Consider the following 24595-nt stretch of genomic DNA (forward strand, 5'->3'; position numbering starts at 1 on the left):
GGTAGTCATCAGCGGGATTGTAATCTAAGAAGGCAATCTTATTTCTGGAATAAATTCTGATGTGATCAGATGGCTGAATTTAAAACCCACATTCTCAAGGCTGTTTTGGAAGAACTATTGCATGGCAGGCAGTGTCAAAATAGAGGGCTGTCCGGGTTAAGAACCAAGCATGCTTACTTACCAGGCCATAACACAGGCCGTCATCATGTACCTCATGAAACAAATCCCAAGGTATCTGAACACATGACATATCAGTGTTTTGCCATTAGTCTCCGCCCACGCAGTGTCCCACCTACATGTAGGTCTTTACCAACCATTGACAACATGTTAGAATTGTGTTTTTGACTTTACCCTTCATGGTCAACTTTAATAGAATATAATAATCAGCAATTTCTTTAGGTATTTTATTTAGCAGATTTTCTTGAGATTTGGAGAATGTATTTAATACCTTCAGCTTTGTCTTGTTGACTACATGTCTGAAAACTAGTTTCGGAAAATGTGATGGGCACTTGTGCCTATTTGTAGGCCTGCTATAAATAGGGCCCTGCTGGCAACACAAGCACGCCTAAGTTTGACAATTGCAGTCAGAGCTTTGCCTCTGGGACTCCACAGGACACCGAAAAGCCTATTAATGGTAAGCTTACAAAAAGATCAACTTGAATGATTCTACCTAAAATGTCTGCTTTAAATGTGAACCTCTCAATTGTATTATGCATACTGTTAAGTATTAAGTTAATGCCTAACAACCTAAGTAGAGCCTCATTGCCTATTTATACCCTTCTCCACTGCAACTATTTAGCTTGGTAAAAGGAAAGCAATGACAACTGTCTGAACTACTTTTGTTTCAGAATTGTTACATTGCTTTAAAAGGTTCACATGCCATTGTCAAACAACTAGACTAACATTTAATAGAATTCACAGATATGTTCTCCCTTATTTTCCAGCAAAGCTCACACAAGTAAAATACAGCAACTTCAAACCTGGGCTTGGATATATGACAAGCTGAGCATTTTTTACTCAAAGAGCACTCTTATGTAGTATACATTTTTCTGTACATTTTGTGGAATATCTGTTGAGTGGACAATGACTTCCAGAAGACCAATGACCCGTTCTTACTCTGGCAATGGGAGGTCCGGGGGCAGCAACAATGAGGAAGAGATCAGCACCTCTAATGGCCGTTTGGAGAGCTGCAACTACCTCTCCAATGTGAGGCCAGAAAACAGGTAGATGGCCTCTTCTTCTTTACTGTAATTTTGGGTGTTTCAGTGCGACAATCCATCACATACGATTATTCAATATTTTGGCCAGAAAACGTCCCCAACACACAAAATATAGATTTTGTATAGCAAGTAACCATGTAACAATATTTCAGCATAAAACAGAAAAAAGAGCAGCATAACTCTTAGAATACCAATAAAAATTCCATTCCAAACGTTCTAAATCAGAGTCCTGTACACAGAATCTAAGACAACAAACCATCGATATGACTGATGGGCTGCTTTCATATGACCCCTCTGTATAGCTACTCAAGGCATTCTCAATCCAGGTCATCGAGGTAATAAACACTATTATAATACCCAATCCAACTAACATCTTAACCACACACTCTAGTTTATCCCCAAGATAAACAGAACAAATCTACACTTGTTTTTAACACTGCTGTAAGTTAACACGTTACATTGACTTTGATGTTATTGAACACTGACGTCGCTATACAATTTTTAATTACAATGGTGTCGTTGAAAACACATACATTTGGAAATATTGTTACCATGTCACTTTTTGATCTGCTGAGAATTTGAAAATGCTTCAAAGTCAGTAATGATTATTAACTGGCATCACCCCCACCCTGGAATAAACAAGTGTGGAATGAAACCTTTACAGAATAACGATTAGCTAGACGGTCCTTGAATTGTTGTCTTTTTCTTTGGAAAAGTAATTGAGCACATTCTCTGAAGAACAGACACACAAGCTGAAGCACCCTGTCTCTCTCCAGGAGTACATTGTTTGGTGTGATGGCTCAGCTGACTGAGGACACCCAGCCAATATTTGAAAGCACCTTAAAGTCCAAGGCAGTGTCAGAGAACTCTAATGTCAAGTTGACATGTGTGGTTACAGGTAGGCCTACGCCAACAACCTCCCTCTGAGTTGGTTTACTTACAATTCTGTTTGGGTTTCGGAATGCATTTTTGGCCCATGCGACAATGAGTTTCATCAATGTCTGGTTACTTGGAAATCAAAGCTGAACCTAGCTATTTTTAAACAGCTATGAAACATGAATTATGCAATAAATGATGATAAAAACCTTATTTTAAAATGTGTATGACTGCATATTCTATTGCGTAGCTCAGAATTTCATAATTCAAACTAAAGGCTTGAACAGGTTGCTTATGTCAATCAAGTGTCTAAGTTGTAGGGTAACATCTAAATCAGGTGTGTGACTGCTAGGGCAAAAACAAAAACATGCACCCCTTTGGGTCCCCAGGACCAGGATTGGGAAACACTGGTTTAGCTTATTTAATAACGTGAATAGTAAAAAAAAGTTAAAAAGTAAAGGCAGCTGAAACTAAATTTGGAGTAGTATAATGTTGGCACTGACATAAATAGAATTGAAAATGTAAGCAGGTTTTGCTGTTGCCTTCCCCCCAGAACTCGGGTTGGCCTGTATTATATATTAAACCATAGCAGTGAATCTTGTGGCCTTGTGCCCTGCTATGATGCAATGGTCTAAAACATGCTTTTGTTCTTTCAAAACTGTTACTTGCTATTTTTTTGCTGATTAATGAATTCATACAATGAAGAACAAAAACTAGTAGGCGACTGTGTTCATACCTCAAGTATAACCTGTAAATTACAATAATGAGAATGAGGAGTAAACATGAATCATGAACATGAACATTCATGTTTAATCAAAATTACATTTTTCTCAAAGATAGACAAATAATTTAAACAATTATATTACACTGTAAGTCTGTGATGTACACTGTCCATGTGTTAACCACAGGTAACCCAGCCCCAGACCTGAAGTGGTATAGAGACGACATGGAGTTGGACCGATACTGCGGACTTCCAAAATATAAAATTGTCCGCAATGGAAAAACCCACACACTCTATATTTACAAGTATGTAAGACAATAAGAACACCATATACTCCAACTACACCTTCTATACTATATGGGCCGATTTCACAGAGACAAATTAAGCCTAGTCTATAAAAAAATTAAAATCAAGGTCAATAGAGAACTCCATTCAGCTTGATTTTTTTGGCCTAGACTAGACATAATCTGTGTCCATAAAACTGGCCCTATATGTTAGAAATTCAACTAATAGAATACAATTTAATTTTGGCTTCCTGCTGTCGGCCCTGTTCCAAAATGAATTGAGTGCCTTTGTTTTTCAGCTGCACAGTGGATGATGCGGCTATCTACCAGGCTTCAGCCAGTAACAGCAAAGGCATTGTCTCCTGCTCTGGGGTTCTGGAGGTAGGCACCATGAGTGAGTTCAAGATTCACCAGAGATTCTTTGCCAAACTGAAACAGAAAGCAGAGAACAAGAGGAGGGAGTTGGACGAGAGCAGGAGGAGAGGCAAAGAGAGCATCCAGAAGGAGCCTCGTGAACAACAGCCTCTCCGGTGCAGCCCAATCCCCCCTCTGAGGAAGCGTCACACCCAAATCCCTCCCTTTTCACCATTGGATGGGAAGGAGGACCCATTCAGTCGGGGGGGAGCGACTGCAGGGCAGCCAGCAACTGCTGTTACAGAACCTAACTGGGTTAGTGATGAAGTCATTGAACTGCCTGCAGGGAGCAAGATTCATAACAATGATTTTGACAACATGAATATTGTTACCCCGAAGCCCCCAACCCCAGAAACTGTTGCCAAAAAGAAGATGAAGATCTCAAATGGGGTAGATTCCGATGTTGTCAGCAGTAACAGCAGTCATACAGGATCCAGCTCCAATGAAAATTCATATGACGGAGGGATGAGTTTGGCACAATTTTTGTCAGAGGCTCTTCATTCACAGACTGATGAAGAAAAGATTGCTGCACAAGGGGATGGCACTGCGACAGAGGAGACAATGGATCCAACGTTTGCTGTTTCTAAACCAGATGCAGAGAAAGGGATAGAGGAGAAGTGGAGAGAGAGGGCGGACAGAGAAAGGATGTTTGGAAAAGAACAGGAAAGAGAAAAAATGATAGAGAAAGGAATATCATATGAAATAGAAAAAGAACGAGCCAGAGAAGTCGATCAGTTGCAAAGGAAAACAGCACATAACGCTTCCTCAGATGTCAAAACTGAGGCAAAGATACACACCCACGATTACCATGACCATCACCCCATTCAAGAAACTCTTTCCAATGTGCTCCACTCAGTCAAAGATTTTTTCTTTGGTAAGAGTAAGAAGGATAACCCTTCTCTTGATCATCATGTGAAAGCTCAGGAGAAAGGTCATCCAATTATCCCATCACAACCATTTGTGCATCAAAATCCCCATCCACGGGAGCTAGATACTCAACTGGAGGTGTATCAAACCATCACGGACAAGACTGTATCCATGGACGTAGATGAGCCACAGAAAGCCCAGATAGCTGTGATACCACAGCAGCAACCGCTGCCCTTGGAGCAGTGGAACCCAACAGAACACAAACATGGAATTACAGTTTCACACTCAGAAAAAAAACATTTAGCACCCCAAACGGCACTAGAGAGTGGGCTTGATTCACTGGAGCATGCAGAGCGGACGGCCTTGAACGTGTGTCTGGAGGTGATCAAAAATAATACAGAGAAAGGACCAACATCTGGCCCTCCAGCCCTCTATGGGGTAAGTTGTGCCTTGTTGCTTTTGAGATCACATTGACTGCTCAGTCTCACACTGCACTAGGCAGCCACTTAAAGGCTATTTATAGGTTATACATTTGTGCAGCAGGTCTTGAGTCTAAATATCCCTAGGCTAATCTCGTTCCCAGACACTTGTGCGCATTGGTGATAAAGGTCTGGTGGAACAACACGTAAACATTTGCCAGATTTACTCCAAAAGCAAATGGTGAGAAATACCTGGCATTCGGCATTGGCTTAAACAGTTTAGTATACCAATCAACCTCTCTCATTACATTTTTCACAATGTGTTTTTTGCCCCCAAACACCAGTAGTTTAATTGTAATGTTGTAGTGGGACAGCTGAGCATACAGCAAACTAAATTACTGCTTTATTAAAACTTATTCATTGTGATTAAATAATGATACTACAGTAGCTAGCTAGCTCATTGAAGGAACATTACATTCAGTATTGTATGCGACCTGATGGTCAGCTTTGCTTTTGTAATATGAAGTGGTTGGCTCAGGCTAGAATGGCTCCATTTGGACTCACATCTTGCTGTATACTTTATTAAGCTCACTTCCATAGAATTATATTGTCACTCCCAGCTAGTATCAAATACTTGTTGTGCCAGGCTTATATGTGATGTATATAATATCTTGGCGAATGAGGTTACCCCTTGGCCAACAGCTAATCTGTAATATAAACTAGAAAACGTCATTGCAGAGTGAAAAGTCATAATAGAAAAATCCACTGTTTTATTTGTAACCACTATATTGTCTAGGGTACACAGAACCCATTTATCTGTTAAAGACACAGAAACTGGCAAACAAGGAACTGAGTAAACAAGGCTCTGTTGAGAGTGTTTCAATACATCAGTATGACTCAAGAGTTATATCACAAATAATGAAGTATATAGTGTGGAAAACAAGGAACCTTCCCAGATGAACATGCCATGTTGTGGTAGTCTGATGTTGACTAATAATATTAATTTTCAGGGAGAATGGATGAGATTATGTAAAATGGGTTTTTATAAAATGTTCTAGAATCTCCTAATGTTACACATTTTCACTGTGCTTGAAAGGTAATGAAAAAAACACTGGTTAAAATTGGAATGTTGTGATCACAAACAAAGTTGCCTAAATATCTCTCAGCCCCAGCATGTGAGTAGGGTGTCTTTACATTGGGTAAATTCCTCTCTGCCACCCATATCTTATAATTTTTTAACAATGAGATTAGCTCAATGATGTAATGGTTGATCAATTATAATGTGGCTCAAATTAATGGCTGACACTTTTTACAATAATGTCAAGTTTTTTTTAAACGGGACTGCCTAAAAAAAAATCTCTGCAACATGGGAAAACATGTAGAATGGAAAGAAAAATAAAATGTCTTATATGCAGAAAAGGGGACTTTAAGACGTTATTGCCTTGATACCTTGCTTTTGTTAGCCTGGTCATTGGCTGCAGCTATTATAGCTTGACATTTTATAAGCTTTATAAGTCAGAGTTCTATTAAAATGTTTCTGATTTTGGGGGTGGAACCCATGATGCAGACTAGGCAACAGAATGTCATTAACTTCACTGACAAAGTGTTTTTGTTTCATGGATTTAAGTCTGCTGCAATGCAATAGGACAAATTGGCCATGTATCTTGCAATGTACCAAGAGTAAATTGTGACTGATGGAGTGATCTATAGATAATACAGCTCCGGAAAGAACTAAGAGACCACTGCTCCTTTTATTTAGTGAGGAACAGAAGGGTTAAAATTAAGAGACCACTGCAAATTGAACACTTCTGTTCCTCACTCAAAACTTTCCTTTTCAACTTTTTTGGAAAGGAAAGAAAAAGGTGCAGTGGTTTCTTAATTTTTTCCGGAGCTTTAATAATGAGCAATATTTGTTTTGTATGGTGATTTGTGATCCATCAGTTATTTTGACCCTCTCAATACACTCAGCATAGTCCAATTTCTAGGCAAATTTACACAGGCTATGCCATTCTGATATTTGAAAATAAGCTCTTTGAAAACATTTGATTTGTCAAAAGACCAAAAGTGAGAAATATATCAGTATTTTTCTGCCTCAGTAAATGTCGCTTTTCTAATGTTTCTAGAATCCACATCTCTCTCAATACCAGTGAAACACATGATCACACATATTTATTCAATAGTCTAATGTTGCACATATTTTAACCTCCAAGACTGCTGTCTAGTGTGTTTGTGTTGGATTTTAAGTGTGCAGTAATGAGTGCTGCTCTCCCCTCTACGCACACCTGTCAAGCAATGTGTTTTGGGTCAGGTTTCTTCATAATGTGGAACTGCAACTCTTCCCTCCTGACGTGACCAATAAATGTTAAATAGTGTGGCAAATGAATTGGAGGAACTCAAAATGTTTAACAGAACTTTGTTCACATCACTGAGACTTCTGTAAAATAAAAGCGTAGTGCTCCATTTTTAGATTAAACGTGGTTTCATGGTTGGCCCTACTGTTCTAACATGTTGTCATGACATGGGGCTTGTCTCCATCAGTAACACCATCCGTCCTTCACATTCATCAGCTAGGTGGTGTGCTTGCTAGATTGGGTTACAGTGTTTATGCTTTTGAAAACAAGTTATAGTAGTAATAACTGCAGAAATAAAGTGTTGATATTATGAAAACTACTTTGTCTAAACTATTTGTAGGATAGTTGGTTGATTAAATGTGATAGCAGACAATTTTGAAGTTTGTTCAATGTCTCTACCTTGATCAGTTTAAGCAATTTCAGGTATTGTTTGGTATTTAAGCAAAAAGGCATGATGTAATATGGTATAGGGTGAATGTTACATGATACAACACCCTCACGGGTCTACAAACAGTTCTCAGCCATTTATAACAACAAACCCCTGAGGTGTGTAACTGCTATGACAAACTACTGAACAATATACTTACAAAAGTAGAAATGTTTTTCATAATCATGAAATACGTTATCAAATGTCATGGCTTTCAGCTAATCAGCAAGGCTTGAACCTGCCAGTTTATAATTCCCAATAAAGCATGGTATATCAACACAATATAATTCAGTGGCTTGGAAGATCAATATTTCTGTTGCTTTTGAAAGAAAAAGTGAGGCCAATTTAAACTGAACAAAATTATAAATGCAACACTTCTATTTTTGCCCCCATTTATCATGAGCTGAACTGAAAGATCTAAGACTTTCTCTATGTACTCAAAAGGCCTATTTCTCTCAAATATTGTTCACAAATCTGTCTAAATCTGTGTTAGTGAGCACTTCTCCTGTTGCAGAGATAATCCATCCACCTCACAGGTGTGAAATATCAAGATGCTGATTAGACAGCATGATTATTGCACAGGTGTGCCTTAGCGTGGCCACAATTAAAGGCCACTCTAAAATGTGCAGTTCCATCACACAGCACAATGCCACAGATGTTGCAAGTTGTGAGGGAGCGTGCAATTGTCATGCTGACTGCAGGAATGTCCACAGACAGTGTGTATGGCATCGTGTGGGTGAGCGGTTTGCTGATGCCAACGTTGTTGATCGAGTGGCCCATGGTGGCGGTGGGGGTATGGTGTGGGCAGGCGTGTGTTATGGACAACAAACACAGGTGCATTTTATTGATGGCATTTTGAATGCACAGAGATACTGTGACAAGATCCTGAGGCCTATTTCTGTGCCATTCATCCACGACCATCACCTCATGTTGTATCATGATAATGCATGGCCCCATTTTGCAAGGAAGCTGAAAACATCTCAGTTCTTGCATGGCCAGCATACTCACCAGACATGTCACCCATTGAACATGTCTGGGATGCTCTGGATCGACGTATACGACAGCATGTTCCAGGTCCTGCCAATATCCAGAAACTTTGCAAAGCCATTGAAGAGGAGTGGACCAACATTCCACAATCAACAACCTGATCACCTCTATGCGAAGGAGATGTGTTGCACTGTGTGAGGCAAATGGTGGTCACACCAGATACTGACTGGTTTTTGGACCCCCCCATACCATACCATACCATCTTCTTCCGCTTATCCGGGGCCGGGTCGCGGGGGCAGCAGTCTAAGCAGGGATGCCCAGACTTCCCTCTCCCCAGACACTTCCTCCAGCTCTTCCGGGGGGACACCGAGGCGTTCCCAGGCCAGCCGGGAGACATAGTCCCTCCAGCGTGTCCTAGGTCTTCCCCGGGGTCTCCTCCCGGTGGGACGGGACCGGAACACCTTCCCAGGAAGGCGTTCCGGAGGCATACGAAAAAGATGCCCAAGCCACCTCAGCTGACCCCTCTCGATGTGGAGGAGCAGCGGCTCTACTCTGAGCTCCTCCCGGGTGACCGAGCTTCTCACCCTATCTCTAAGGGATCGCCCGGCCACCCTGCGGAGAAAGCTCATTTCGGCCGCCTGTATCCGGGATCTTGTCCTTTCGGTCATGACCCAAAGCTCATGACCATAGGTGAGAGTAGGAACGTAGATTGACTGGTAAATCGAGAGCTTCGCCTTGCGGCTCAGCTCTTTCTTCACCACGACAGACCGATACATCGACTGCATTACTGCAGAAGCTGCACCGATCCGTCTGTCAATCTCCCGTTCCATCCTTCCCTCACTCGTGAACAAGACCCCTAGATACTTAAACTCCTCCACTTGAGGCAGGCAAGGGGCCAACACGACAAAGAAGGGGCCAACACGACAACATCATCTGCAAAGAACAGAGACGAAATTGTGTGGTCCCCAAACCTGACACCCTCCGGCCCCTGGCTGCGCCTAGATATTCTGTCCATAAAAATTACGAACAGAACCGGTGACAAAGGGCAGCCCTGCCGGAGTCCAACATGCACTGGGAACAAGTCTGACTTACTGCCGGCAATGCGGACCAAGCTCCTGCTTCGGTTGTACAGGGACCTGACAGCCCTTAGCAAAGGACCCAGGACCCCATATTCCCCAAGCACCCTCCACAAGATGCCGCGAGGGACACAGTCGAATGCCTTCTCCAAATCCACAAAACACATGTGGATTGGTTGGGCAAACTCCCATGAACCCTCCAACACCCTGTAGAGGGTATAGAGCTGGTCCAGTGTTCCACGGCCCGGACGAAAACCACACTGTTCCTCCTGAATCCGAGGTTCTACTATCGGCCGTATTCTCCTCTCCAGAACCCTGGCATAGACTTTCTCTGGGAGGCTGAGAAGTGTGATCCCCCTATAGTTGGAACACACCCTCCGGTCCCCCTTCTTAAAAAGAGGGACCACCACCCCGGTCTGCCATCCCAGAGGCACTGTCCCCGACCGCCACGCGATGTTGCACAGGCGTGTCAACCAAGACAGCCCCACAACATCCAGAGACTTGAGGTACTCAGGGCGGATCTCATCCACCCCCGGTGCCTTGCCACCGAGGAGTTTCTTGACCACCTCAGTGACTTCAGCCCGGGTGATGGACGAGTCCACCTCTGATACCTCATCCTCTGCTTCCTCAATGGAAGAAGTGACAGCGGGATTGAGGAGATCCTCGAAGTACTCCTTCCACCGCCCGACGACATCCTCAGTTGAGGTCAACAGCTGCCCACCTCTACTGTAAACAGCGTTGGTAGGGCACTGTTTCCCTCTCCTGAGGCGCCGGATGGTTTGCCAGAATCTCTTCGAGGCCAGCCGATAGTCCTTCTCCATGGCCTCACCGAACTCCTCCCAGGCCCGAGTTTTTGCCTCCACAACCACCCGGGCTGCAGCCCGCTTGGCCTGTCGGTACCCGTCAGCTGCGTCAGGAGTCCCACAAGCCAACCAGGCCTGATAGGATTCCTTCTTCAGCTTGACGGCATCCCTTACTTCCGGTGTCCACCACCGGGTTCGGGGATAGCCGCCTCGACAGGCACCGGAGACCTTACGGCCACAGCTCCAAGCGGCCGCTTCGACAATGGCGGTGGAGAACATGGTCCACTCGGACTCAATATCTCCAGCCTCCCTCGGGATCCAGTCGAAGCTCTGCCGGAGGTGGGAGTTAAAGATCTCTCTGACAGGAGACTCGGCCAGACGTTCCCAGCAGACCCTTACAGTACGCTTGGGCCTGCCGAGTCTGTCCAGCTTCTTCCCCCGCCATCGGATCCAACTCACCACCAGGTGGTGATCAGTTGACAGCTCCGCCCCTCTCTTCACCCGAGTGTCCAAGACATACGACCGCAGGTCAGATGAGACGACAACAAAGTCGATCATCGACCTGCGGCCTAGGGTGTCCTGGTGCCACGTGCACTGATGGACACCCTTATTCTTGAACATGGTGTTCGTTATGGACAAACTGTGACTAGCACAGAAGTCCAATAACTGAACACCACTCGGGTTCAGATCAGGGGGGCCGTTCCTCCCAATCACGCCCCTCCAGGTGTCACTGTCGTTGCCCACGTGGGCGTTGAAGTCCCCCAGTAGAACAATAGAGTCCCCAGTCGGAGCACTTTCCAGCACCCCTCCCAGAGACTCCAAGAAGGTCGGGTACTCTGCACTGCCGTTCGGCCCGTAGGCACAAACAACAGTGAGAGACCTATCCCCGACCCGTAGGCGCAGGGAAACGACCCTCTCGTTCACCGGGGTAAACTCCAACACATGGCGGCAGAGCTGGGGAGCTATAAGCAGTCCAATAACTGAAGAAGTCCCCCCCAATACAGTGAAACTGCACATTTTAGAGTGGCCTTTTATTATGGCCACCCTAAGGCACACCTGTGCAATAATCATGCTGTCTAATCAGCATTTTGATATGCCACACCTGTGAGGTGGATTGATTATCTCTGCAAAGGAGAAGTGCTCACTAACACAGATTTAGACAGATTTGTGAACACTATTTGAGAGAAATAGGCCTTTTTTGTACATAGAGAAGTCTTAGATCTTTGAGTTCAGCTCATGATAAATGGGGGCAAAAACAAAAGTGTTGCGTTTATAATTTTTTTCAGTGCATGCCGGCTGACAAAGTATTTATCTAGAGCTGGTATGGAAACTTGTGTGCGTGAGCTATTCAGATAAACTCCCACAGGACTTTGTTGTTAAAAAGGTAAAAAAAACAATCAATCATTTATTCCACATAGTTTTGTACATACAAAATCCACCTTTGTAATAACTCTCATCAACAGAAGATCATTTTAAATTAAATGTAACTAAAACGACAACGCACTACGGTAAGAAAACCATATCGCTCCACAGCTAAATCCTTACCAATGACCCAGAGTAGCAAAAACGCAACTTAAAAACAATAAGTGGCACGTAACCAATTTTCTAACCAAGTGCTAGTTCCCCTATTTACCTAGTAAATACACATTCATCGTAATGGAGATTAACCATGCACAGTAATTTAAAGACTAATAGTATATGATTACAAATTATTAACAAATAATAAAATACACCATAATGGCATAACATTACAAAAAACACATACACAGCAGTGTATAATCTGGCAGAATAAAGCTTGGTTCCTACACTTGTTTACCTTAACAACGCCGCAAATGCTGAACATCGAAAAAAAGAAGAAACAGTGGTCGCATGTCAAGCTGACCAATAAGGATCTTAAGAGAATAGATGGTGAATTTCCCACAGCTACAAAAATTACAACAGAATTTTATCAGCACCTGTGACCCAGTCTCAGTTGTGGGCATTAAAAAGCTGGCATTTATGTCAGTGCTGCCATTCAGAAACCGCATGTATCCAAGGCCAGCACACAAATGCATAACTTGATGTAAGGAGCACAAAACCTGGACCACTGAGCAATGGAAAAAATGATATGGTCTGATGAATCATCTGTCACCCTATTTCCTTAATCCAGATGTGTTTATGTTTGGAGAAAGCCAAAAGATATCTTCAGTCCACAATGTCTACTGCAAACTGTTAAACATGGTGAGGGATCCATCATGGTATGGGCAGCCATCTTGTGGAAGTCATTGTGTCAAATGAATGGACTGTATAATGGTGTCATGACTCCATCCAAAGCTGCCTCCTTGTTCAGGCGGTCTTCGGTATTCGTCTTCACCGGGCTTCTAGCCCCTATCGTCTCTCCTTTCATCATTCCATTTGTTTTGTCATCTTCACACACACCTGGTACATATGCCCTTATTAGTCTCAGTATATAAACTCCCTCTGAATGTGTGTGTTATTGTTACATGAGGATGTTTTGCTATCTCATGTACAAGCTTTTTTATAAAAATATCTCCGGGATATTTACCTGTGGGTTTTTTACGTTAGTATGCATATGTAAGTTGCACTGTATTGGTTTACGCATTACTGCATACTGCTGTATTTTTTTTTTATTCACATCATCCTGAGCCTGGCTCTGTCCTAATCACCTGCTACAAATTGTATAAGGGCCTTTATTAAATATGTAGCCATTTTACAGGGCCAAGTGAAACTTACAGTGCAACATCTGTTTTCTAACAATGTTCCAAAATTCCAGGAGGATAATTCCCCCATACACACTGCTAAACAAATTCAAGAGTGGTTTTATGAACACCAGGGTGATGTCAAATGCCTTCTATGAACTCCTCAATCACCAGATCTGAACATCATTGAACCTATTGTGGGATGTTCTGGAGCACCTTGTGCTAAGTAAATTTCCACCTGACTACTTTTCTACTCAAGGAATGGTTCAGTATCCCCCTACACACAGTGCAGAAATGATTTAATAGCATTCCAAGGCAAATAATGCAACTAGGTATTAAACTAGAGTCCAAAGTGAAACCTGATGGTTCTATTCATAATATACCTAACCAAATGAGTTAATGTACAGTAGCCTATGTGCAGTGACAATTACTGGCTCGCTAGCTAGCTGGAGAATGGTAACAAACAAGCTGGGGTGGGCTTTGCAAATATCCTTTTTCTTTATATTTTTCTTTAGTGAAATGCATTGGGAGCTCAGTTATAAATTTTTATAGTTGAAAAGTATAAATAATAAGAAAAAAATATTTCTCAGGCAACATGTGTCTGGTCATTTTACACAGTTGTGGTTTTGTTTATATCTTAAATTGTTTAAGGTATAGTGTGGTGGAAGCATAATAAGTATGAGGGAGATCAGTAATTTGCATGCACACCTAATCAGTTGTAAATTAATTTATAGAAGTAAATGGTATGCTTGATAGTTTGGTTTAATAGCTATATTTACTGTTTCGAAATACTTTCATTTGTGGTAGAGACTGCAGTAGTAATAAAAATAACTGTTGTTGAAAAGTTAGATGACCATGTAAAATATGAAGATGTAAAGAAAGGACTGCTTGAACATGTGAAAGTTGGAGTTCAAGTTATTGGGCTACTTTAGGGTTATTAAAAGCAAATGATGCAAACATCTGCAAATGTGTGCTAACCAAATATGCAATTATGAACAAGTACGATTAAAAATGTCCTAAATGTATAAAAGTTAGTTGGTCACATAATGCTTATTAAAATAGTTTGTTGTTTATGCATATAGGTTATCCTAAAAGTTTTAAAGTTAGCCATTGTAGTTTAATTAGCCAAGAAGAATAATAATTTTGAATAGAAACCATTGTATTCCTGTGGTTTTCTTTTAAATCTATGATAATTTTTGCACATAAATTGCACGTAAAATTTTCACAAATTCAAAATATCCCTTGACAATGACTCAAAATAGGGCCTGTCCGAACATCATAATGTTTTTTTTGTCCCATGTGCATGCAGAGCCCATTTAAATATATGCATAATTCAAAAAGTAGAAATGCTATGGACAAAATATTTTTTTGCAATCTAATCAGAGGTCTTCTGCAGATGAAAAGTCCACTTTGGCTTTCTATCAAAACAGGTTTACTAAAGTGCTTGACTCTTATAAGAAATCTAGAGTTGTGCTTTGCATTCAGGAAGCACACTTAATGGTCTACATTTTCGGCTGATAAGATGCTTGTGCTGTGTTTCTTGAAGACGCCCACCTCCTATGACCCCACATTGTCCCCAACACAATTGACAGGCACTCATGCATTCTCTTCATTTAAGTGACATTGTGTAGCTGGGGACTGTGGAAATCCCCAGTTGTGACACAGCAGCCACAATCGGTTGACCTACCTTTCAAACACGTTACTGCAACAAAAACACAAGAAATAAAATAAACAGTAGATATAGATAGGTTAAATGTATTATTTCATTGTAATATCAAAACATGAGGTTCTTTTGTTGATTATATTGTCATGTAATGCTGGAGCAGTAGAAAAACGTAACTTTTTACATTTATAAATAAATGTTGGTCTTAAGCCGTCAGTTTTTATCGTCTCTTCCCAATTGTTATCATTTGCTTAACTCCATTCTATTGAATATGGAAACTCAAGTGTCTTAGAAAGAAAAATATACCGTTTCACTAACACCACTGTGGATTTAAAATGTTTACACAGGTTATACATGTATGTTCATGTATGTTGAAAATGTCCCTAAATGTAGGTTATGAGAATCAGGCATTAAACCATATCTGTGGTTATTCGTAAATTTAAATCAACTTCTATGATTCTGAAAGAAACACATTGTGGATGATTAACATATTGGGCCTTGATCACATAGTTTGCTATTACAAAATGTTTTTCAATGATTTGAAACCCCTTGGTATTGCAGGTGATCAGTGGTTGTGGTACTTCGCTAAAGCAAAGTTTTGATAAACATTCACAGTTTTAAGATAAAGTGATGGTGAACATAGTAATCATAATGTTATTATGAATTCTGTTATTATTCAGAACATTCCAGATAGCATTTGATTGTATCGATGTTATGTGGTACTAAACAACTGTTTGTTACTTCCTTAAGGCTGCCGAGGACCAGTTCCAGACGGACCCTGTCCCCGAAGTTGTTGTGTCAGTCCCTCATGAGCCAAACATCCATGTGATTTTTTCCAGGACTGATCAGGTGACAAAATATGATCACAACACTGAAGATTTCAAAGAGCAGAGACTATCTGGCTCATCATGGAGCCCAAACCCTATCTTTGGAGAAGGTCTCCATGTGTCAAATGACACTTGTATCAGTGTCTCACCCAGTGTCTCACCCAGTGTCTCACCCACAGTCAGCCCGGGCCTAGTGACAGTGACCACTGAAAGTGAGAATGAAAAGGAATTGCCAGAGAAAGAGAAGGAATTGCCTGAGAAAGAGCAAGAAATGCCAGAGAAGGGCACTGAAAGTGTTTATGAGACACATGAAGAGAAAGATAATGTCAAAGAAGAGAATAAACCATGGCCTGCTTTAAATGTGAGTGCAGAGATATTTGCTGCTGTGGAAGAGAGAATTGAAACAAGTGATTTTAAAACACAAGAACAGCCCACTCTTACTTCGGATCATAATGTTAATACACAAGATTTTATATCACTAGACAAGTATGTTGATGCTTTGCAAGAGAACGTAGAGACAATTTCGTCAAAAGTACACATAGAATACATCCCCGTTTTAGAGGGTGGAGAAAAGATAAAAAATGAGAGCCTGGAAGCATCTTCTCCTACTTCGCCTCAAGAAACTTTTAAAAGTACAGATGTAAAAATACCAGAGGCAAGTCCTTCTATGACAGCAGAGTGCATAGAGGACCATGACCTCAACACAAAACTTGCGGCAAATTCAAAGGAAAGTATTGAAAGTGCCTTTAAAGTTGAATGCATTCCTCCTTTAAAGAAAGATTCAGTGAACTGTTCCTTTGGCACAATGACAATACAAGAACAGGTCACACCTCATGTGTTGAAACAGTCTATGGAACAAAATGTGAGCTTGGAGAGAAAGGAAGTGTGGACCCACACTATTGACAGACAGATTGAAATAGAAGAAACAGTGAAAGAAATAAAGGAGGGTGAATCGAAAATCCAACAAGAGCCACAGTTTGAGAGAGACTCTGCCCTTGTGTCCACGGTAAAACCAGTAACTAGCCAAGAGGCTGATGACATCTATCTGGGCGGGTCCTTTGGAAATTTACCAGAGATAACAGTCATGGATCCTGCTCTTAAAATCCCAGATCTCAAATTAAGTCTGCCAGAACAACAGATAAAAGAAGAAGAAATTATTATACCAAATATAGAAATTACGGAACCCGAAGTCAAAGATCATATACAGCCATTATTACTTATCAGACCTAATGAATCTCAAAATGGGGTTGCAAACAAGCTGTCTAACACAATGATCACCGAAAATAGTGCATCTGTCATCCCTGTGTTTATAGATGTAACACCCACACAAGAAAGTATGTGGAACGATGATATCCTCCATCCAATGGAGAAAGTGCAGGAAGTTACACAATCATTTGAAGAGGCAAAAACACCCAAAGCAGAGCAACCAACAGTGATAAAGAGTGAGTGTCTCACAATGAAAGACACTAAGTTAATTCCTACAATAAATGTTTCCTTTACTGAAGACAGTCAACATATAAAAAAAGACAATGAACACCCTCATGTCAAGTCCACAGTTTTAGACACAGTAAAGAGAGAGGAAGCTCTCAAATTACCTCTCATTGTCACCCTTCCTATTTCTGCAATCTGTGAAAATAGCCTTTCTGAAAGCTCAGAACTTCCTAAAAATGAATATAAAGATTCTGATTCAGTGAGGCCTATGCAAGGGGGGGTCAAAAGTGATTTTGAGTATTACATTACCGTTGAGCCAGACAAATCCCCTAGTATTCCACAGAAACAGACTACAGAAACAAAAGAAAAGAGTGTGACAGCGTTGTCGCCAAAAGAAGTAGCAACAGTAATCCACAAAGCTGAGGACACCGGCGTTACTGAAACTGATAAGGTGAAACCACTCAAAGAGTCAAGGATAGAGTCTTACATCATAGGCGATGAACCAAGAGAAAGAACCTCGATTGAGAGGCTGGCTGTCAAACCTCCAACACCCCCCAGGAGTCCTAGCAGCCTCCGCCGGTTGATGTCCCGGACTCCCCCGGCAATTACAGTAGACGACCTAGCTAACAACGAGAAGGCGGGCTCAGAGCCGAGTGGTGGAGACACACCCACATCCTCCCTGTCATGTGAGAGCAGCCCCAGGCTGAAAAGGAGGGACAGCCTGACCCTCATCCGCTCCGCCACACCTGAGGAGCTGGCCTCTGGAGCTCGACGCAAGATCTTCATCCCCCGGGAGGGAGAAGGGGTGGGGGTTGTGGTGGCGTTAGGTGTGGGTGGTAGTCCACTGGACACCCAGGTCAAGAAAGAGGCTCCCTACATGTCGCCCAATCAAGCTCGTAGGGCAGCGTTCCTGCAGGCCCCAGCAGGCTCACAGACCCCACCGCTGGAGAGGCGCTCCCCTCTGCTGGGCCGTAAGAAGGCCACCCTGGAGGTTCCCAAAGTTGGGGACCAGGCCAGCACAGAGGAACCAGAGAGCCCCAAGACTGAGATCAAACCTGCCGAGAAGGAGAAATTGAACCCCTTCAAAGGTAAACATTTCAAAGCATGCCCAAAACTGTTCTATTAGGTTGGGTTCATCTGTAATCTACCACTAAAGGGAGTGGCAATGTTAAACATGTACCATCTATCTTCTACTTGTTGTCCCCCGCTCTCTTTCACCAGCTCCTCAGGTAATCCGTAAAATCAGGGGAGAGCCCTTCCCAGATGCTTCAGGACATTTAAAGCTCTGGTGCCAGTTCTTCAACGTGCTCAGTGACTCTATCATCAAGTGGTACAAGGACGAGGAAGAGATAGTGGAGGTGAAAAGAAGGTAAAGCCCTAGACAATCTCCCATTCCAATTTATAGTAACTGCTTTTAAATGCAATCTAATAAGATCCCATTTATCTTAAATCTGATCAAAACCATCATGTAGTCTCTGTACGAGTCATGCCCTGTGCATACAGTTGTTGTATACAGTTTTACTGCATTCATTTACAGCCCCATTGTTTAGTTGATCTGGGCCATATGCTATCCAGACTAATAAAGACTAATGTGAAGATGATCAGCTTTTGAGTATACCTGCGGGTCAATTATACAGCCATCATTTCATTCTCACACTGGAAGTTATCCAGCTCAAGTGACCAGGGGAGTTCACCAGCTGTGAGCCTGACTGTGACACATGGGGTTTTAAGCTTTGGCCATACACAGTCACTGTAAACTGAGACAATCTATTTCGCCATCACCAGACAGCATTAAAGTCTACATCTGTGCTACTGACTGCTGTATCAGCAAATTCCCCCTTCGTGCAAGCATGTCTCAGTCTCACAGTGACCTCTTGTGGAGGTGAATACATTATTGAATGTGTTGTGTGGTTGTGCCACTTGTCACTTGAACCTGTTTATCTTCCTATATCTTCTCAGTGCTGGAGATGAAAGCCAAGTAGCCCTGGCCATCGTCCAGACATCCAGTCAAGATTGCGGGGTGTACGGCTGCACAATCAAGAACGAATTTGGGACTGATTCCACTGACTTCCTTCTCAGCGTAGACAGTAAATTACGTCAAATAAACTCTATTTTATAATCTCAAAAATATGACTTATTTGTAATGGTTTTCTTTTGTTTTATTGATCTATTCCTGCAGTTCTTTCAGAGTACTTCTTGCGGGAGGATTTAGAAGGTATGCCTCACAGACACCAAAAGGTTTATGAAGTTTAACATTAACTTCTTGTTGTTTTATTGACTACCTTATAACAATCATATACATGTTTGAGATTGTTTGTCTGCTTCTGTCCTTTGCAGTTGGAGAAGAGATAGAAATGACTCCAATGTTATTCACCAAAGGCCTAGCAGACCCAGGTTACTGGGGGGATAAGTTATTTGGACGCATAATGACACTGGAAGCCCACCTGGGAGAGGGCTGTGTGCACAAGGCCTGCAGGGCAAAGGTCATCTATGGCCTGGACCCTGTTTTTGAGTCTGGATCAACGTGTATCATTAAAGTACAAAACCCCATTGCTTATGGGACCAAAGAAGAGAGCAACCTTGCAGAGAGAAACATGGAAATGACTAAGCAAGTGAGTGTTTCTACAGTAGTGTCCATTACAGCTGAATTCTAGAATTGTCCATTTCATCACAACTGCAGTACAGTCAATTACATCACATCTATAATAATGTAAATTACATCACAGCGACTGTCTTAGATATAAAGCATAGATCAGACTTATAGTTCTATCTGACTCCCCAATATAACTGCCATCTAACCTAGAACGGGTATGGAAAAGTCAAGCCATTTAATAGAAGTTGTATTTTGTGCTGATGATGATGTGTAGTTTTTGTTCCCCAAAAAAAGTAGTCTTGCGATTTCGATTTCTGCCCTCCAATAACTACGCTACACTTTGCATACCGAATTAAGTTAGCTAGGTAACGCCGTAACTAAAATAGTTATCTGTAAAATTCAATTCAATTAACATACAAAACATGCATACATTATCATGTAAAATCACAGTTAACTGTTCACCAAAGGAAATTAAGAAATATAAATTTGCACTGAATTTAAAGTACTATTCTGTTTTTTTATACCATATACCCATTTTGTACAATATAAATTTAAATCTATTTCAAATCTATTTGTTTTTAATTTTGAGAAAGGTACAGTCACTGTATGCATTATGCTATCCATACCAGTTGTTATTTATATAATACTAAGAAAAAATATACATTATTAAAAAGCTTAAAAAGCCACTTCTACCATGGATTTTTATTACAGTTGGTTTAGAACAGGTCCCAGTAAGATGGCTGTCAAATATTTCCATTCTGATGTATAGGGGCTAAATGACATCAGCCTATCTAGTGTTCTATTATTTATGGTTACTGTAATGTTAATTCCATCACAGCTACAGTCCTTTCCATTACATCACAGCTTAGGTAGTCATTACATTACACATACTGTCCATTACATTCCAAGGATATCACTCCTATTGTTCTGCATTGCTCCTAATTAAACATTAGCATGTAAAACTTGCAGAATGGTACAAATCTTGGCAGCTGTTAGAATATAATATGTTATTTGTTCTGAGACAGATTTATTAGGCATCAAACAGAGTACAACAGAAATATTGAGTTATTTATTTAAGGTTACAAATTGTTTTGCTATGTGTGCATTTATATGACTCTGGTGACCTGTTGTGGGCTTACAGAATAACAGCAGTTGATAAAGATTCAAGAAACCAAAAAGGAACTGTCTGAATTAATTACTGGCTTTGGTTAATGTAAAATAATTTCATAGAACCCCAGATGTTGAGAAAAAGCAGAAGAAAATGGGCCAGTAATGCAATACATCTTTGCATTTTGTTTCACCAGGAATGCAAAATCCAAAATACAGTTCGGGAGTATTGCAAAATATTTTCTGCTGAGGCGAGGGTGATTGAAAACTTTGGCTTTTCACTGGAGTAAGTAATAAAATGTCTGCAATTCATATTTGGATCATTATTAAAATGCTTATCAATACATAATAGTATTTTTAATTCCATGACGGAAATAAACAACAGTATGGTTATTTCCCTGTACATGCCTACATCTTTGTTTTGCTGTATGTTTACACAGAGTGAGCCCTCTCTATCTGATGTACCGCCCTGCCAACTCAGTCCCATATGCCACTGTGGAGGTTGACCTGAAGGGCATCTTCCTTAAGTATAGCACGATGGACGCGAAAGGCAGGCTGATCACAAGAGCCACCTCTGAGGTGGAAATGAAATGCTGTTCCTTCCAGCATTGGATCTACCAATGGACAAATGGCAACTTACTGATCACCGGGCTGGAGGGTGAGTAAGATAAGCACAGAAAGTCCTTCTCAAATGACATAAATAAACCAAGTCATTTTAAATAAAATGACCCATTTGCTTTGTTTCTTTCAGGTGTTGGCCCAAAGATCACAAACATCAGAATTGTTACAAAATCAAAGGGGTTTGTATATCTAAATATTAGACCAATGTATTTAATTTGTCATATGAAAATGCCTACCTATTCTATTTAAATATACGTGTGTATACACTGTGCTGAAGTTGTACCAGTTGGTTGAGAGCCTCTTAACCAAGTCTTAGTTATAAAATTACTTTGGCATTTTACAGCTATCAAGGCCTTACAGAAGATGGCTCTCCTAAGGTGTTTGAGCAGTTCCATACCCAGCATCAGTGTAATTACTACTGTGGGCTTCTCAGCCTGAGAACCCTGAAATCCATGGACACCTTGCTGCAGCCCCCCAAGACCAAAGGCTCGCGGAGTCCCTTGCTCAACAAGAAGTTGGGCTCAACCAGCCCCCAGCTCAACAAGAAGTTGGGCTCAACCAGCCCCCAACTCAACAAGAGGTTGGGCTCAAACAGCCCCCAGCTCAACAAAAAGTTGGGTTCAACCAGCCCCCAGTTGCAGAGAAAAGGACAGAACAGCCCCTTGACAGGCAGAAAAGCCAACTCCAGCCCTAAAGTTCCTAGAAAGGCTGGGGAGTCGGAAGAAAACAAGTCCACAGCCGAACCCAAGTCAGAGGAGAGTATCGGAGTTGTGGTATGAGATAGAAACTTCAAAAGGGAATACACCTTCCTTTTCCTTCCAGACATAAAAAATATTTTTGTGTTTTCCCATCACCTTTTGCTGCATTTAGTTTGGTTGAAGCTGTAGGAAAACAAGCATGGCCATGAACACATCTGACAAAACTTATTTGTTTAAATCTAGGGAATAGAAGTGACTATCTGGTGGTTATGTTACATTACTGTGAATCCCCATCAGTAGTGAAATTCTCAACTTCTCTAATTTTACTGTTGGACTTCTGAACTGATTTTAATGAGTACAGCACATTTAAGATATCTTCAACGTACAGTACAATGGAAATTCTACATATGGTAGTTATTCACCTCAGGTCCAGAATCATGTACTCTGTCCTCTGCTAAAGGAAAAGAGACTTATAAAGTGGCTTTAATAATGGTGTTGGATTATAAGTAATGTCCATAAACAGAACTCTATAGCTAAGTGCTTCTTTTTTTATTATTACAGTATTTTGTTTACGCATTGCATTCTTCTGAATAATATACAATTACGACACTTCTCTTTTGTCTTTACTGGGAAATTCTGTGTGTCAATCTTTTTTTGTTTTTTGTCTTTTAAAACTTGGCAGTTTTTTTGTGGTTCAGTTCATTATTGTTGAACTTTTTTAATATAACTGTAATGTATTAATTGGAATTTTTTATTTTTTCACAAAACTGACAGTAACAATCCCTTCCTTTTGTTCCTCAAAGGACTGGCATTAGTTGTGACATGGAACAAAAAAGTATTGCGTTGTTGAAGCACAGTAAGGGCCTAACAGATGTTATGTAACTTGGGATTTCTGTGTTATTTTAACACATGGGTCAACTTACAAAAGTGTAGAGCTATAATATTAAAATGATGTAGAAACGGTTTCAGTGTGGACTCCCGATGGCACAGCAGTTTAAGGTCACAGCATCACAGTCAACGGTGTCATTGCAGCTGGGAGTTCAAATCCTGCTTGCAGTATACCAACAGTGCTAGGGGTCTCGCTAATGCAAATTGGTTCAGTACTGTTTGCTGTGGATGGGTAGCAAGTCGTGGTCTAGCAAATCCTTGTGGCATCTTGTACCTGAAAACTCAAATGTTGTTTTTTGCTGGAGCGTGCACTCCTGCAAGTGCATATGTTCTGGTGAATATTTACTGGTTGATCTTTCACTGAAACAAACCCGCTATGCATTGTTGCTGAGTTTGTTGCTAAAAGTTTGCAAAATTGGGAGAACATTTCAGAAACTTGTTCCAGTCCTATGGTCTCAAAGCATTCAAATAATTTACACTTCGATAGTTTTTGTATTCATTTATAGACAACAAATCTGCTGATTTTTCTGCAACTATATGATATGCATTAAATTGTAGATCACTGTGGAAAAAATATTGTTTCAGAAAATTGTGTCTGATGTGAATTGATCACCCCCTTAATGGGGTGATATCGTCAGGAGTTGAAGCGTGTACTGACTGACTGTTTGACTGTCTGACTGACTGTTAGTGTGTGTTTGTGTGTGTGTTTATGTGTGTGGGTGAGTGAGTGAGAGAGAACACAAAAGGTAGACAAATAGTGTTTGATATGTTGTTGGAGTGCTATGCTGTCCATGACACTAATATTTGGTATGTTATGTTGTGCCAACTGATTTTGTAAAATAAATATGTACATACTATTATTGTCAAACATTCATACTCCTATGTGTATTTATTTTATTTACATATAATACAGATATGTACTTACAGGGTTACTTAATGCAGTTATTCCACTCTTAAAATTTACAATTACACATTAATATAATTTTTTTTCAGCTATTCTGCCTGATTCTTAAGAAATATCACACAATATTTATCATGAACTGTTAAAGGGCTGTATTGATCTTCAAATTCAGTACTTTATTCTCATTCCAAATCTCTGGGCAGAATTTAGACTGCTTTACTTGCAGTGTAAATATTTGCAATTAAATGTGAATACAAATAATGAAACACATTTGATAGATATTGGGCATGAAAAGTAACTGAATTAAGCTTGACTCAATGTAGGTGAGTAATTACTATCTCTATACGAAGAACACAAGTTAGGATATGTAATGCCCCATTTCTAATGGGTTCCACACATCCTGTCCATACCTCCTGATAGGAGTAGCCCCTTGTGACTGTCATAGACTCTATGAATAGACCTATGGACCGTAGGTTGGCACAAACCATTGTGAGGAAGCCTGTCTTTTCCTGATGATACGCATATATTTTAGTTCTATTCTCTTATTAGAAGAGTGGTTCGTTATCTTGTGCTATATGAGGTGCCGTATCGCAAGCAGTTGGTATCCAGTATTGAGGGGCCCCATACAACCTGATAAGCTGTGGAGTCAGGAAACTCAAGATGGAACACTACCAGGCCATGTAAGGTTAGGATATAGAATACACATATATGATATGAAAAAC

The 24595-nt window shown here is 41.0% G+C and overlaps 1 protein-coding gene across 4 annotated transcripts; it reads left to right on the forward strand.

Annotated features, from left to right (window-relative positions):
* Positions 1-351: 351 nt before the first annotated feature.
* Positions 352-23842, forward strand: alpk3a (alpha-kinase 3a). 4 transcript variants are annotated; one of them, XM_010896528.3, is made up of 15 exons: positions 352-634; positions 945-1223; positions 1523-1555; positions 1997-2118; positions 3005-3122; positions 3401-4820; positions 15558-18153; positions 18287-18434; positions 19025-19152; positions 19245-19280; positions 19403-19677; positions 20963-21051; positions 21206-21423; positions 21517-21565; positions 21730-23842. In XM_010896528.3, exons 2-15 carry the CDS (start codon positions 1084-1086, stop codon positions 22163-22165), a joined length of 5808 nt encoding a protein of 1935 aa, XP_010894830.2. In that variant the 5' UTR covers positions 352-634; positions 945-1083; the 3' UTR covers positions 22166-23842. The 4 variants fall into 4 exon arrangements, with proteins under 4 accessions (XP_010894830.2, XP_019896088.2, XP_019896089.2 ...); XM_020040529.2 differs by having other exon boundaries at positions 950-1223; XM_020040530.2 differs by having other exon boundaries at positions 1131-1223.
* Positions 23843-24595: the final 753 nt, after the last annotated feature.

Source organism: Esox lucius, chromosome 19 (assembly GCF_011004845.1).
Source record: "Esox lucius isolate fEsoLuc1 chromosome 19, fEsoLuc1.pri, whole genome shotgun sequence".
Taxonomy (NCBI): Eukaryota; Metazoa; Chordata; class Actinopteri; order Esociformes; family Esocidae; genus Esox; species Esox lucius.